General features: G+C 45.4%; 1 protein-coding gene across 1 annotated transcript; it reads left to right on the top strand.

Annotated features, from left to right (window-relative positions):
* Positions 1-2,928: 2,928 nt before the first annotated feature.
* On the top strand, positions 2,929-16,031 carry AQP8 (aquaporin 8). Its single transcript, XM_030212051.1, has 6 exons — positions 2,929-3,084; positions 5,087-5,341; positions 8,804-8,930; positions 11,646-11,860; positions 12,528-12,662; positions 15,043-16,031. Exons 2-6 carry the CDS (start codon positions 5,094-5,096, stop codon positions 15,083-15,085), a joined length of 768 nt encoding a protein of 255 aa, XP_030067911.1. The 5' UTR covers positions 2,929-3,084; positions 5,087-5,093; the 3' UTR covers positions 15,086-16,031.
* Positions 16,032-16,858: the final 827 nt, after the last annotated feature.

Raw genomic sequence — 16,858 nt, 5'->3', positions numbered from 1 at the left:
ACACACAATCACACATAGAGACTCGTACACAAACAGATTCACACATGAGCAGCACACATACAAACACATGTACAGACTTCCACATATACATACACATGCACACATAGAGATACACACATAGACTCACACATTACCAGTAAACACAATCACACATAGACTTGCATACATACATATCGACTTGGACATGAGCAGCACAGGCAGAAACACAAGTACAGACTTGCACACATGCATACATAAACACACACAGACTTGCATGCATGTGTTCAGACACACACATAGGCTCAGGCATACACACAGACTCTCACACACACATACATATATGTACAGACTCACTTGCACGCATACACACAGACAAACACACAAAGATTCACACTGATACATACATGCTCACATACTCCCACCATACACCCATGCTTGTATATATATACACACATATGTGCACATACATGCATGCACACACATAGAGTGTCACTCACACATATACTCACACTCAAAACCAACTGTGCCTGACTAACTTGCCTTGAATTACTATTGAAAAGGAGTGAACTAAATAATAACAATCAAAACAGACTCGCCTCCTGTGGATTATTCCACGTTGGAATTTAAATGTGTCTATCATATCTCCCCTCTCCTGCCTTTCTTCCAAAGTGTGCATACTGAGATCTTTAAGTCTGTCTCCAAATACCTTATGACAAAGACCACTGACCATTTTAGTAGCCATCCTCTGGGCCAAGTCCATTCGGTTGATATCTTTTAGAAGACTTAGTCTCCAAAATTGTATGCAATATTCTAAATGAGGTATCACCAGAGTCTTATACATGGACACCATCACCTCCTTTTTCCTACTGGCAATTCCTCTCCCTATGCACCCAAGCATCCTTCTAGCTTTTGTCATCGTCCTTTCTACCTGTTTGGCCATCTAAAGATCATCAAAAGGAAGGAAGTAGAATGCTTAATATAAAGCCATTGAAAAATCAACCTCCACCAATACAATACACAACAATGAAACCCATGCAACAAGCATAACACTGAAGAGGAGAAAGCCTCAGTGAACCCAACTGGATTACAGCGATTTCAGCTATCCAAAGGTCTGTCAAATGGCTACAATCTTATCATCTGAAATTTACCATAGATCTCAGCGGTGTCACTTACTGAAGTTCAGACTTTTCAATCAGTAAGATTTATACACCCACCTCCTCATCGGTCTACCAGCAGAAACATTTTCATCTTTCATATTACATTTTTCAAAACTTTTCCGGCTTCTTATATTTATTTCTTTATTTGTTACATTTGTACCCCACATTTTCCCACCTATTTGCAGACTCAATGTGGCTTACATAGTACCGTGAGGTGATAGCCACCTTCGGTGGAAAACAAATACTGTCAATGAGATAAATAAGTACAGACACATTAGGGAATTGTAATGAGAGAAGTCATATGGTGTTCATAATGTTCGATACAAGTTTAGGTATCGTTGTGTTGCTGGGTTCAGGCACTTTTGGGTCAGTGGGATATGCCTTTTCCAACAGGTTGGTCTTTAGTGATTTCCGGAAGTTGAGGTGGTTGTACGTAGTTTTTACGGCTTTTGGAAGTGCATTCCAGAGTTGGGTGCTTATATAGGAGAAGCTGGATCCATAAATTGATTTGTATATATATTTTTTCTCTTTAAGAACCTCCTAAAAGATAGTTGCTATTGGTGTTTGGTGCAATCTTATGATCGCATAAAAAACCTCTCAGTAAAATTTGCTTAATGCATCAGCAACAGTGCTCAAAAAGAAACGCTCAAAAAAATGAAGAGCATTCCAAAAAAGTATTACTTAGCTTCTACTACAGTTCATGAGCTCTTTTCAAAAACACCCAAATTCTATCCAGCAAGTCCAAAGGAGGCTAACGTTTTGCCAGGTTAACCCTCTCAGGCATAGGAGCCGGCTCTGTGGGTGCTTGAGCACCCCCAATATTGAGAAAATTCCTTGTATGTGTCCAGGGAGGGGTTATTTCCAATGGGCTTAGCTCCCCGAATAATTTTGAAAAGTTGGCTCCTATGCTCTCAGGTGCATCAGGGACTGAAGGATGTCATTTATTGGGTCAGCCTAGATCAGCCATTATCTAGTAAAGGTTTCACCTAAAAACCATCACATACGATCACACCCAAATCCCGCTCCTCTTTTGTACACAAAATTTCTTCACCCATCTTCCTTGAGTTTTTCCAGCCCAAATGCATGATCTTGCATTTTATTGTATTAAATCTTAGCTGCCAAATTCTAGACCAGGTTTTCTTTGATTTCTTCTCATGTTATTGACTCTCTGGGGACTCAGTGGCAGCCACTATCTGGATAGTGCTGGAACTTCAGTGGTAAATGCTGGGTGATCTGCTGGACCTTCAGATAATCAGAACCACATGTCAGCAAAGTAGAACCAAGTGATGGGGTAGCAGTAGATCTATAATCTAGCCTTTAGATTGTAAGCTCCTCCTTTAGATTGTAAGCTCCTTTGAGCAGGGACTGTCCTTCTTTGTTAAACTGTACAGTGCTGCGTAACCCTAGTAGCGCTCTAGAAATGTTAAGTAGTAGTAGCAGTAGAGCAGAAGTGTCTCTGATCCAGTTTCACGGTAACAGAGAACAGTCACTCTGGAAAAGACTATCCATGTTAAAAGGTGGACATTGAATTTCAGAGAGTACAATGAGCTAGTATGGAAAAGGAATCTGGACCGAATTATAGGAATCAGTATCAATCAAATTTATTATCCATTTCATTTTTGCACTGTCGGAGGAATTCACTCTGCTTCTTGGCAGAAAGTCTGAAATCCTTGAACTTGAGGACTGTTGAGATAAAAGAGATTCCGGCTTTTGCTGATAAGCAAGATAGCGCTCCAATCAGATTGTATGGCCTTTAAAAAAAGACACGTAAATTCACTTCCAAAAGAGTGTTTCTTTACTCTCCCCTCAGCTGCAGGTGCAGACGTCCTTCTGTCAGATAAGTGAACCCTCAGCCTGCACGTTACTCTGAGTATAAAACCCACTGCTGGATTTTGCTCTTCTGAAGTTTTCAGCAGCTGGAAAAAAGCAAAGCAGGTCACTTCAGAGCGTGAGTATCCACCATTAATACTAGATTACTGTGGGAAGAGACTGTGTACCAGTAATACCAGATTTACTGCAGGAAGGAAGTGTGAACAAGTAGTACCAGATTACCAGTCAACATAGCATTGCGAAGTCTGCTGGGTAAGCTTGGGAAGCACTTACGTAAGGTGGTTGTATGACTACTTTTAGGGGTTCACTTTGCTTTTTACCCCTACTAGTTTTTTGTACCCCTGACGCAGCCTGAGGGCGAAACATGGCCGCGTCTGGTAACTTGTAATAAACCACTTCTTCTGTTACCTTCCTGTTCCATTTTTTTATCTTTTTTGATCTGCTTTTTTACTTTTGGTTTGCTATTTCTGTGGCAGATCTTTGCCTTTTTTTGTTTCTGCCAGATTACAGAGGGAAATGACTGTGTCCCAGTAATACCAGTTTACTGTGGGAAGGGAGTATCTACCACTTATATCAGTTTGCTATGGGAAAGGAATATCGCCCAGTAATACCAGTTTACTGTGGGAAGCTAGTGTCCACCAGTAATACTAGATTACAGTAGGAATAGACTATGTACTTGTAATCCCAGTTTACTGTGGATGGGTGTGCCTCAGTAATCCCAGTTCATTGCAGGAAGGGAGTTTACCCCAGTATTGCACCAGTAATTCTGGTTCATTGCTGGAAGGGAGAGTAGTCCAGTAATACCCAGTTGGCTATGGAAGGGTGTGCACCAGTAATCCCAGTTCATTGCAGGGAGAGAGAGTACCCCATTAATACCCAGTTTGATGTGGAGGGGTGTGAACCAGTAATCCCAGTTCATTGCAGGGAGGAAGTGTACCATAGTAGTACCCAGTTTGCTACGTAGGGTTGTGCACCAGCGATTCCGGTTCAGTGCAGTGAGGGAGTGAACCCCAGTAAATCCCAGTTGGGAAAGAGAATGTGCACCAGTAATCATCCGCACTTTGTATCGAGTTTCTCGCACACCTGCACTGGGACAGTTTATGATTTTCCAGGGTAGGAGAAAGATCTCTTTTCTAGAAGCAGAGAGTGGAAGCCCTGGGGAGTGTGAGAATTGTTTAGTACATTTTGCCTTCACGAGCGAGAAGAGATTCTGCTGTGGAGCTGAATCGATTTTTCACTCTTTCAAAAAGTACAAAGAGCAGGGGACACTCAATGAAGATACATGGAAATGCTTTTAAAACAAATAGGAGACAATATTTTTTCACTCAAAGAATAGTTAAGCTCTGGAACTCGTTAGCGGAGGATGTAGTAAGAGGGTTAGCGTATCTGGGTTTAAAAAAGGTTTGGACAAATTGCTGGAGGAAAAGTCCTTAGTCTGTTATTGAGATGGACATGGGGGAACCACTGCTTGCCCTGGGATTGGTAGCATGAAATGTTTCTGCCAGGTACTTGTGACCTGGATCGGTCACTGTTGAAAGCAGGATACTGGACTAGATGGACCATTGGTCTGACCCCAGATGGCTATTCTTATGTTCTTACAGAGCTCCGGAGTCTGACTAGCCCTGCCATGTCCTGCTCTTTTCCAGCCTGATGCTGGTCTCCTTTTCCGTGGCCAATTTAATTCTTAGGAAATGTTGCCTTGCATCGTCTTGATTTCACTTTTTTGCCTTCTAGTTTCTCTCAATTCCTCATTCCAAAACCAGTATCAACCCATCTTCAAACACTGGCTGGTCGCTCTATTTACATTGCTTTCTAGCTTTCTGAGGAATAGTTTTAATAAGTCTGTAACCGCTTTCCTGACTGTGTTGCAAATATTTTTGCTAAATCCAAAGTATCATTATAGCTTCCGATTGTGATAACAATTTCCCAGAACAATTTTCAGTCACATTCATTCGACTGTAGCTTCTGACAGACTGCTTCAGTAGGAAAGGGGTCTAAGAAGCGGGGTGTGGGGTGCCCTTTAGAGCAACTGGCACCTACCTCTCTAAGGGACTCATGGAGTGATTTGGGCTGGGGGAACCTCTGGAGCTCTGCTAACTGCTTCTACTAACCTTTTGTAGACTCCTCATGTCAGAAACAGAGTTTGCAATGTCTTTGAAGGATGGTGACTTCAATGCTGATGAGAAGGTGACACAGCCACACTGGTACGAGCGCTACCTGCAGCCCTGTGTAGCCGAGCTGCTTGGAACAGCACTCTTTGTCTTCATAGGCTGTGTCTCTGTCATCGAAAATGGAGAAAGCACTGGGAGACTGCAGCCAGCATTTGCCCACGGACTGGCCCTTGGACTCACTATTGCCATTCTGGGAGGCATAAGGTACCAGTGCTTGTACATTTCACCTGCTATAGTCCAGCAACTCTCCTCTTCTCTCCTCTCCTTTGCATAGACATTGCTGGTATATTCCTTACACCGAGAGAGAGAGAGGGAGACAGAGACAGAGAGAGAGAGAGCACCTGATGCACCCCATTCCTGGTCTGCAATAACCTCACACCAGAGCTCTGCCAGTGCACCTCACTCCTGCCATGAAGTAACCCTCACATACAGCTCTGCCAGTGCACCTCATTCCTGCCATAAAGTAACCCTCACACAGAGCTCTGCCAGTGCACCTCACTCCTGCCATGAAGTAACCCTCACATACAGCTCTGCCAGTGCACCTCATTCCTGCCATAAAGTAACCCTCACATACAGCTCTGCCAGTGCACCCCACTCCTGCCATGAAGTAACCCTCACAGACAGCTCTGCCAGTGCACCCCACTCCTGCCATGAAGTAACCCTCACATACAGCTCTGCCAGTGCACCCCACTCCTGCCATGAAGTAACCCTTACATACAGCTCTGCCAGTGCACCTCACTCCTGCCATGAAGTAACCCTCACATACTGCTCTACCAGTGCACCTCACTCCTGTTCTGCAGTAACCCTCACATACAGCTCTGCCAGTGCACCCCACTCCTGCCATGAAGTAACCCTCACATACTGCTCTACCAGTGCACCTCACTCCTGTTCTGCAGTAACCCTCACATACAGCTCTGCCAGTGCACCTCACTTCTGCCATGAAGTAACCCTCACATACAGCTCTGCCAGTGCACCTCACTCCTGCCATAAAGTAACCTTCACATACAGCTCTGCTAGTGCACCTCATTCCTGCCATAAAGTAACCCTCACACACAGCTCTGCCAGTGCACCTCACTCCTGCCATGAAGTAACCCTCACATACAGCTCTGCCAGTGCACCTCATTCCTGCCATGAAGTAACCCTCACATACAGCTCTGCCAGTGCACCTCATTCCTGCCATAAAGTAACCCTCACATACAGCTCTGCCAGTGCACCCCACTCCTGCCATGAAGTAACCCTCACATACAGCTCTGCCAGTGCACCCCACTCCTGCCATGAAGTAACCCTCACATACTGCTCTACCAGTGCACCTCACTCCTGTTCTGCAGTAACCCTCACATACAGCTCTGCCAGTGCACCCCACTCCTGCCATGAAGTAACCCTCACATACAGCTCTGCCAGTGCACCTCACTCCTACCATGAAGCACCCTTGCTGTTCTATTCCTGAGACCCCGACACCAATGCCCCACACACCTGCCCTGCAAAGTCACATCCATTTGCATTAAAAAGAAACAAGGTATGCCAAGATGTGTTTAAGATGGAGATTGTCAGGATTTTCCTAGTGAGGTAACAGCTTTTCTTTAGGTTGGAACTTCTCAACCCAGACCTGGGGTTTCCTAGCGAGTTTTCAGGATATCCACAATGAATATGCCTGAGAAGATTTGCATACCAAGGAAGCAGTGCCTGCAAATCTATTTCATGCATTTTCATTGTAGGTACCCTGAAAACCCAACCTTCTGGGTGTGCCCGAGGACTAGTTTGAGAAGCTCTGCTGTGTGGTAAATTATAGTTACAGAAGACCAAACAGACCCATCCAGTCTGCTCAGTTGCAATTCTTTCACGCTGGGTAGATGAGCAGGTACATTCCCATTAGGCACATGAGGTGGTCACCTAGGATGGCAACTTCAGGGGGCAGCTGCAGTCAAAGTAAAACAATAGGACTTGACCTCCATAAAGAATCATCAGCAGTTACTTCTACCTACAGGGAGGGGGCAGCACAGAGCAGCTGCAGTCAAAGTAAAACAACAGGTCCCGACAGCCACAAAGAATAATCAGCTCACACCTGAGCCGTATTCAAAGAGCAAACAAAGAAATAAATAACTGTTTAATCAGAAAAATGGTTATTTAACTGGGGAAACTGTTTTATATATCCTTCATGAAGGCAATATTTAAAAGGATGATGTCTAATTGTGCATTTTTACAGGATTCTTCTGGGATGTGTGTGTGTGTGGGGGGGGGGGGGGGGGGGGGGAGGGGAAATCATGATTGTTGAGTTTAATTATCAAAATCTCACAGGGGGCCGTAGGGGCTGGAGGCAGAGGGCTGGAAATTCATCAAGGGCACCTGATATTCTGGCATTGGCCCTGATTCCAATTTCCCTGTTCCTGCCAGAATCCTCCATGTCAGCCCCAAGCTATGCCCAGAAGCTGTTACTTCAAGGACACACACAGAGCTCAGAGCAAAAGTATAAAAGAATAAATACATAAAACCAATTCCAGAAAAGTATTATTTGCAAGCAAAGTGAACAAAAGTAGAAACAAGCAAACAGCATTTAACACAGAAAACCAACCCTTCATAAGCCTTCCTTCCCGTCAGAAAGCCTGTCACGGAATAACCTTGTTCCAGTTGCCCTTCATGTGACCCGCTGAGCAAAAAGGTACCAAAAGTGGGTTTACAAATAACAGAGATAAAGGCTATAAAGTTTGGAGGGGTAAATTTCAGCAACCTTATTTGTCCTGTTTGTCTGTCCTGATTAGATTGTAAGCTCTGTCGAGCAGGGACTGTCTCTTCATGTTCAGTGTACAGTACTGTGTATGTCTAGTAGCGCTATAGAAATGATAAGTAGTAGTAGACTTTGGGATTCTAGAATCTTGCTACTCTTTGGGATTCTGGAATCTTGCTACTCCTTGGGATTCCAGAATGTTGCTACTCTTTGGGATTCCGGAATCTTGCTACTCTTTGTCCTTATCCCTTATTTGTCCTGTTTGTCTGTCCTGATTAGATTGTAAGCTCTGTTGAGCAGGGACTGTCTCTTACACGTTCAGTGTACAGTACTGAGTATGTCTAGTAGCACTATAGATATGAGAAGTGATAGTAGTAGTGACTTTCGTTTTTGTGTACTATAGGGTCAATAGAAAGGGGCTATGCAAAATTGTATCATAACTTCTTGTGGATTATAGAGATATAGATGGTTTAAGTTTGCTATTTTTCAAATGCATTTATCTAAAAAATGTACTTTTTTAAAAAATTGATAAACGTTGCTAATTTTATTAAAGACGTAATAAATAAATATCTTTGGCTGAAATTTTGCAGGATTATGTAGTTGATACCCCTCTTTTGGTACCTTTTTGCTCAGCGGGTCATATTTCCTCTAAGTGACTTGTTCAAGGTCACACTGCTGTTGGTGGCAGTAGTGGGATTTGAATCTGTCTCTCCAGGAGTCACAGCTCTAACCACCAGATTCACTTACCCTATCAAAGCTAAAAGCTGAGCTTTAAAATGAATCCAAAGCTTTACAGACACGTTTTGCTGCTAATTATATTTGCTTGTTTGTGAATGAGTGTTGATATAGTGCAGCAGCTGGCATTTTGTGATATAGCTGACGGAGCCTCTAATGAACACATTTGTAGCATGCTCAGTCTGTTACTCTGTTCCTTTCTGTTGCAGTGGTGGACATTTTAACCCAGCTGTATCGCTCGGAGCATGGCTGATCGGAGGGCTTAATATAGTGCTTGTTTTGCCCTACTGGGTTTCCCAGCTCACTGGCGGGATGCTAGGGGCCGCTCTTGCCAAGGTAGGTGTTTGTGTAGCACTATAGAAATGATAAGTAGTATTGGTGCAAACTTTAATACCTTAGAGAGCCTTTGACTGTCAGATGAATTAACTTAGGGCTTGATTTACTAAAGTGTGCTCCTGTACATAGAAGCCAACTTTTCAAAATTATTGGGGGTGCTAATCCCAATGGAAATAACCCCTCCCTGGACACATACAAGGAATTTTCTCAATCTTGGGGGTGCTCAAGCACCCACAGCACCCACAGAGTCAGCTTCAATGCTCCTGTATTTTCTTAATAATTCTCAGTCCTGTGGTTAGCACTTCATGTGTGCAGCAGAACATCTTAGTATATGGGTGGGAGCATTTTCCAAGTGGCTTCCTTTGGTACAGTGTCTGTGGTCTTCGCATCGGTATCAGCTTAAAAGTGTCCATAGAAAACTTCATTTGCTTTCTCTTTGGCACTTTTTTCTGACCAAACTCACTGTCGTTTCCCTCCTTGACCTAACACTGCCTGCAGGAGAAGCCTCCAAACACTGCCGGTTGTCTGATGTGTTAGACATAAGAACATAAGAGTAGCCATACTGGATCAGACCAATGGTCCATCTAGCCCAGTATCCTATTTTCTAAGCAGTGGCCAAGCCAGGTCATAAGTACCTGGCAGAAACTCAATTAGTAGCAACATTCCATGCTACCAATCCCGGGGTAAGCAGTGGTTTCCCCATGTCTGTCTCAGTAGCAGACTATAGACTTTTCCTTTGTCCAAACCTTTTTTAAACCCAGATACACTAACTGATCTTACTACATCCTCCAGCAAAGAGCTCCAGAGCGTAAGTATTCGTTGAGAGAAAAAATATTTCCTCCTATTTGTTTTAAAAGTATTTACATGCAACTTCCTCAAGTGTCTCCTAATCTTTGTTCTTTTGGAACGAGTGAAAAATCGATATGTTTCTACTCGTCCTACACCACTCAAGATTGTAGATCTCCATCATATCCCCCCCTCATCCGTCTCTCTTTTCCAAGCTGAAGAGCCCTAACCTCTTTAGCGTTTCCTCATACGAGAGGAGTTCCATCCCCTTTATCATTTTGGTCGTTCTTCTTTGAACCTTTTCCAGTTCCGCTATATCTTTTTTGAGATACAGCGACCAGAACTGAACGCAATACTCAAGGTGCACATTATTTTCTCATATCTTAAGCTGCTCCCCTCCTTCAACGCCTTCACTGTACTCGATCTGCAGCCCCTCCTTACCTCTCAACCCTCATCTCCCCTTACGTTCCTACCCGTAACCTCCGCTCTCAAGACAAATCCCTCCTTTCAGTACCCTTCTCCACCACCGCCAACTCCAGGCTCCGCCCTTTCTGCCTCGCCTCACCCTACGCGTGGAACAAACTCCCCGAGCCCATACGTCAGGCCCCCTCCCTCCCCATCTTCAAATCTCTGCTTAAAACCCACCTCTCCAATGTCGCCTTCGGCACCTAACCTCTACACCTCTACCCAGGAAATCTAGACTGCCCAACTTGACATTTCATTCTTTAGATTGTAAGCTCATTTGAGCAGGGACCGTCCTTCTTTGTTTATTTTGTACAGCGCTGCGTAACCCTAGTAGCGCTCTAGAAATGTTAAGTAGTAGTAGATTCCTATCGAATACAGAATTAAATTCAAGATTTTAACCTTGACATGTAAGGTGTCCCACTGCAACTCCATCCTATCTTGCCCTAACTGTTCCTTACACACCAGTCCATACTCTTCGCTCACTTACCGATAACAGACTGGTTTTACTATCAACTTCTGAGTAAGATGGGAATCCGTGCACGCTTCAGCTTTTTATTTTCTTACACAAGCGCTGTGGACTTCATTGCTTAAACCTCTTATCCTCTCTTCCGTGCTGCTTGAAAGACATAATATTTTCAGGTAGTGTTTGGCCCTCATTTATCTTGAAATGTCTCTGCAAAGGAACCCTGTAAATGGAATGAAATATCTGCTATATATTCGTTGGTTTATGACTGGTAAATAAGCTTGTGAGATGATTTTTCAGTGTCTCTCTAGTACGTCTGTCTCCTTTCCTATTTTAAACGGAGTTCTTTTAATTAATAATTGTTTTTATTGTATATTACTTTGTGAATCATTCTGATTTGCTTTGCAATAAGTGACAGTATAGTAAATTAACATAGTAAATGACGGCAGATAAAGACCTGTACGGTCCATCTAGTCTGCCCATCATAAACGATACCATTGCATTGGCTTTGAGAGTTACCAGTTTTACCTGTAACGTATCATCTGTGAAGGATAGTGATGGGCATTTTCTTTCTCTTAGCCAGGTGGGATTAAATTCTTAGGGGGTCTTAGTGTTTATAGCATGCGCTAAACGCTAGAGACGCCAATAGGAATATCTGGGCATGTCTAACATCTCATGCTATAAACACTAGCGCACCTTTGTAAGGGGCCCTTAATGAGGGAGATAAAGAAAGGGGTGAAAGAAGGAATATTTAATCATCGTGATCGAAATGAGAGTGAGGACTGATGCATTTGGTTTTCATGGGGCAGGACGTGTAGGAGAAGGGAGATTTTACTGCAGTGACAGGACCATGGACAATTCGGTCTGGAGCCTGAATCATATTGAAACGTGCCAGAGAAATGTTATGTCCCTGCTGTATCTGAAATCCTAACGTGAATGTGCAGGTGACGATGGAGTCTGGCTGATAAATGGATCGTAGTGATGGTGTTTTTGCATTGCAGGCAATGACCACAGAAACTCGATTCTCTAATTCCACGGGTGCAGCCTTCACCTCAATCACATCGGATGCGCAGATTCCAAGTGCTATTGGAGGAGAGATTGTTATGACCTTCTTCCTGGTCCTGGCAGTCTGTATGGGAGCCATCAATCAGCAAACCAAAAGCCCTCTGGCCCCCTTTTGCATTGGTTTCACTGTCACTGTGGATATCTTAGCAGGGTAAGCTGCCTTTTAGTTGTCTTCTCTCATTCTGGGGGGGAAGGAGTGGGGGACTCGAGCATCTCGGATCAAACTTCAGTTAATACTCTGCTAGAATGCGAAACAGTGGTTGAGGGGCAGGTACTGAGCTAGCAGAGGGTGCGGGGGGGGGGGGGGGAGTGGAGAGTGAACTGCTGATGGTGGCCGACGCGTATTTTAAACACGACAGATCGCATCACAAATAGGAAGGCCATTTCGGGGGGGGGGGGGCAGCCGCTTCCCTGGCGACCCACCTAGCTATGCGTCTGAGGTAGGAGTTTTTCTAAGAGGGTATGGGCAGTTTGGTATTTCCCAGGGCTCAGATGCATGTTGACAGTCTGTGCCAATCACTCTCTCTCCATCCTTTTCTCCCAGAGAATCTGTGTGCGGTTGTGTTACACGGCTCTGCCTCAACGTTTCCAGTTCTAGTAGGGACATTTTAGGCCAGTCCTGGATTTCTGACAGTGTTACCCTGATGCATTATGGGAGCAGCAGCACCGATTTCAGTGGGTAAAATCAGGGCCTACAAATCAAAACCAAGACTGGCCTGAATTGTAGTAACTTGGCAGCTCTGAACTAGTGAATACAGAGGGAAGCAGTGTATTTAATTATAATCAAAATAAGCCAAAACCGCTGTTTTGCCTTGCAGAGGAGATGTCTCGGGAGCCTGTATGAATCCTGCACGAGCGTTTGGGCCAGCTGTGGTGGCTAATTACTGGGACTACCAGTGGGTATATTGGGTAGGACCAATGATAGCTGGCTTATTAGTGGGAGCCGTGATAAGGTAAGATGTTCTTCTGCTAATCCCTGAAAATATAAATCCAGTAAAGGGGACAATTCTCAAACTGTAACAAGTGCTTTCAATCTACAGACTTCGTGCCACTATCCTGATAGTGCACTGAATATAGCTGTTATTCAGATGGGTTCTGGGACTGGCCTGGCTCCCCTTGTGCTCTGCCCTGGATGGGATCTGGGATTGGCCTGGTTCCGGGACTGGCCTGGCTGCCCTGGATGGGTTCCGGGACTGGCCTGGCTCCCCTTGTAGTCTGCCCCAGGTGGATTCCGGGACTGGCCTGGTTCCCCTTGTGCTCCGCCCCGGGTGGGTTCTGGGACTGGCCTGGCTCCCCTTGTGCTCTGCCCCAGGTGGATTCCGGGACTGGCCTGGTTCCCCTTGTGCTCTGCCCTGGATGGGTTCGGGGACTGGCCTGGCTCCCCTCATCCTCTGCCCTGGGTGGCTTCTGGGACTGGCCTGGCTCCCCTTGTCCTCTGCCCTGGATGGGTTCCGGGACTGGCCTGGCTCCCCTTGTGCTCTGCCCTGGATGGGTTCCGGGACTGGCTTGTCTCCCCTTGTGCTCCACCCCAGGTGGGTGCTGGGACTGGCCTGGCTCTGCCCTGGATGGGTTCCGGGACTGGCCTAGCTCCCCTTGTCCTCTGCCCTGGATGGGTTCCGGGACTGGCCTGGCTCCCCTTGTGCTCCGCCCTGGGTGGGTTCTGGGACTGGCCTGGCTCCCCTTGTGCTCTGCCCTGGATGAGTGCTTGGACTGGCCTGGGTCCACTTGCGCTCTGTCCAGCCACTATCAGGCTAGTGCTTCTGTATATCCCAGGCAGATGCTGCTAATCCAGATGAGTGTTTTGAATATTGGCCTGTCAGATTTTTAACTGCAGCTAGTTAGGATGATTTTCAGATACACAATTAACACCTAGAGAATGCTTTTCATCCACATAGATTCCTTTACACATAGCTGTGAAAATATCATTTCATTTGTTTGTATAAGGTTGTGGGAGTGGGAGAGTTTTATGGCTGCTCTTTACCCACTGTCCCTCCCCCTCACATTGTAAATAGGCAGCTACAGTGACTTCTCCTCTCTTGGCACTTTGCTCTCCACCCTCCGCACTCCGGGTCCTACACACGTCTTTCTCCTTAGTCCTGTACTCTAGACTGTCTTAAAGAGTAGACAAGATGGGTGACACCCAGGTGCCATTTGTCATTGGTATGGGAAAAGGGAAACAAAGGGGGAGGTGCCCATCCTATACCCCCCCCCTTTATTTGGTATGGCCAATAACAGCCCAGCCTGTCCTATTGTGGAAGTGGCTACAGGAGATGTTTACACATCTGGAAGTAAGCACAGCTGGAGTGGAATGCAAGGGGCAGCTGTATACATACAGCAGTGGTCCTGCCTCACCTCTCTGAGATTTTGGCTACCTGGCTTATGCACTCTTGGTCCTCAAGTTGCTCTACACTCTCTGCTCTCGGTCAACTCACCCCAGTGGTGTGCTGGAGCAGGCTCTCACAGGCTTGCAAGAGCCGGTTGTTAAGTTTTTAAGAATTTTGGGAGCCGGTTGTTAAAGTAAGGCCCTCTATGGCTACTTTAACAACTGGCTCCCAAAATGTGGGCTTGGGCCCCCTGCTAAATTATCTTGTACTTTGCTGGTGGGGATGCTGAGCCCTGCCAGCCAAGTAAATAGACTACTGCTGCTCCCCGCTCCTTGTTTCCAGCTCTGGGCAGCAGGCTGGGACTTCTCCAGCATGTGAGAGAAGTTCCAGCATGCTGCTCAGAGCAAGATGTTGGGAGTGGTGGCAGTCCATTTATTGGCTGCCAGCAAAGGTATGCCTAGCGTGCCCGCACGAAGGGAGGGAGGAGAGAGAGGCAAGTGTTACTCCCCCCTCCACCCGGCCACCCCTGGCCCTTCCAACTGCAGAGCTGGCTATGTCCGGAGAAAGAGCCTGTTGTTAAAAATTTACCAGCACACCCCTGACTCACCCCCCCCCCCCAATCCCTCAGCTCTGGACTGTTCCCTCTGTCATCTCACCCTCCATCCTCTCTGCACACTCTGTTCTTTGTCATATCACCACTTCACTCTCCCCTGCCTCCGCTTTACACTCTCTGCTCTCGGTCAACTCATCCCCCCCCCCCTCAATCCCTCAGCTCTGGACTCTTCCGTCTGTCATCTCACCCTCCTCTTCATGCTCTTGGCTCCCTTTTGGTACCTTTGATCTTCTGTGGCTCTTCTCAGATAGAACCTGGGAGGAACTTGTGAACCTGTTATAATGAAATTTGTGTGGGTAACGGGTTTACCATTTAAGGATTTATCTGTTGTATTTCATTACTAATCACCGTATTATGTAGGTTCTGCACTAATATCTTTCTTTCCGCTCTTTGAAGGCTCCTGTTAGGAGACAGAAAGATCCGACTCTTCTTGAAGTGACCGTGACCTGCATCTGAGGAGATCCAGGCTGGGAATTCTGACTTTGCCTATAATCCCTGTGTGACTGACACTGTCCCAGAAAGGGAGAGAATTCACTGCTTTTCACCCACACAAATCCAGGACAGACTAGATCGATTGCTGTAATTCCAAACCATTATACATCCAATGGTGATTTCTTCCAGATGTCAAGACTGACAAGTGCTGTGAAGGAACATCTATGTCACAAGCCTCAGTGAGCTGAAAGGACACTTTGTGGTTAAACTGTTGGGGCTGTAGAGTGAGGGTGGGGGGGCAGTGAGTGAGAGACCATATCAGTGAGTGCTTCATTTATTGGGTTCCAAACCAACCTGAGTTATTCCAAGAGTTGTAAATAGCCAAAACAGAAAAGTAGAGCAATAGCAGAAGGTATGAGTCTCAGTGTTGAACAGGGCAGGAATGAGGTGTATTGGTAGGGCTGTACTGTGTGTGTGTGTGTGGGGGGGGGGGGGGGGGGGGTATCAGTACTAGAACAGCTAGTGGTGTTACAGGCCAGGAGTGAGGTGCATCAGCAGAGCTCTGTGTATGAGTCTCAGTGCTCAACAGGGCAGGAACGAGGTGTATTGGCTGGGTTGCATATGTGTGGTGGTATCTCAGTACTAGAACAGCAGGAGGTGTTCCTGGGCAGAAACGAGGTCTGTCTGGTTTGAGCACTGCTCTACAGTATAGAGAAGGACAAGGGCTTGGTCTCCACTTGATCTTTATCCAGAAATCTATTCTCCATTGTAAGATAAGCAGAATATTTGGTTGTATTTGTCAGAGTTGGATTGACTGGAGAGCATTCACTTTTTGGAAAATGGAGTGTAGATTTCTGTGGGATGCTAGATCAGCCCACTGACTTACTACTACTTATCATTTCTAAAGCGCTGCTAGACGTACGCAGCGCTGTACACTTGAACATGAAGAGACAGTCCCTGCTCGACAGAACTTACAATCTAATTAGGACAGACAAACAGGACAAACAAGAGATAAAGACAAAGAGTTTCAAGATTCCGGAATCCCAAAGAGTAGCAACATTCTGTGCAGAATCCCAGAGAGTAACAAGATTCCGGAATCCCACAGACTACTACTACTACTTATCATTTCTATAGCGCTACTAGACGTACGCAGCGCTGTACACTTGAACATGAAGAGACAGTACCTGCTCGACAAAGCTTATAATCTTCCTCCTTTCTCAGCAGGAACCGCTTTGTCTGGCAGATCAAGTTTAAGATTGCTTTGTTGGTTTTTAAAGTGTTGCACGATCAATCACCAGCTTGTCTCGCAAGGGCTTTGAAAATCTATACTCCTGTACGGATCATGAGGTCTCAGAGTCAGAATTTACTTGAAGTTCCATCTTTTCGGCAAGTGAGATTGGACAATACAAGGAAACAATTTTTTTATGGTAGTAGCTCCTAAATTGTGGACTGCAGCACTGCAACACTTGTGTCGTGTTCACTCACTGCTCCCTTTTAGGAAACAGCTTTTAATGGTTGTTGAGGATGATCTGTAATGATCTTTTTTTTCTCTCTCTCTTTTTTTTTTTTTGCATTACTGTCATGTTTGTTTTGGTTGTTATGTTGATTTTATTGTGAATGTAATTTTGTAAACTGCCCAGAATGGGTTATACATTATTTAAATAAATACATGAATATTTGCACTTTTCCTCCCTCTGGTCTCGGGGTTCTTAGCAAGTGGTGTGGAAAAAGGTCAGATGGGGCACAAATGGAGGCAATTTATTGATGCTTTCTAGTACAA

Source organism: Microcaecilia unicolor, chromosome 8 (assembly GCF_901765095.1).
Source record: "Microcaecilia unicolor chromosome 8, aMicUni1.1, whole genome shotgun sequence".
Classification (NCBI taxonomy): domain Eukaryota; kingdom Metazoa; phylum Chordata; class Amphibia; order Gymnophiona; family Siphonopidae; genus Microcaecilia; species Microcaecilia unicolor.
The sequence above is the reverse complement of the archived record's forward strand: the minus strand, read 5'-3'. Positions and strand labels throughout refer to the sequence as shown.

What these genes read in the sequence shown, in the direction of transcription:
- AQP8 (XM_030212051.1), top strand. Translation starts at nt 5,094, where the DNA reads ATGTCAGAAACAGAGTTTGCAATGTCTTTGAAGGATGGTGACTTCAAT. An exon ending in ACTGTGGATATCTTAGCAGG is followed by an intron (nt 11,861 to 12,527) that starts GTAAGCTGCCTT and finishes TTTGCCTTGCAG; the next exon opens with AGGAGATGTCTCGGGAGCCT. An exon ending in TTAGTGGGAGCCGTGATAAG is followed by an intron (nt 12,663 to 15,042) that starts GTAAGATGTTCT and finishes CGCTCTTTGAAG; the next exon opens with GCTCCTGTTAGGAGACAGAA.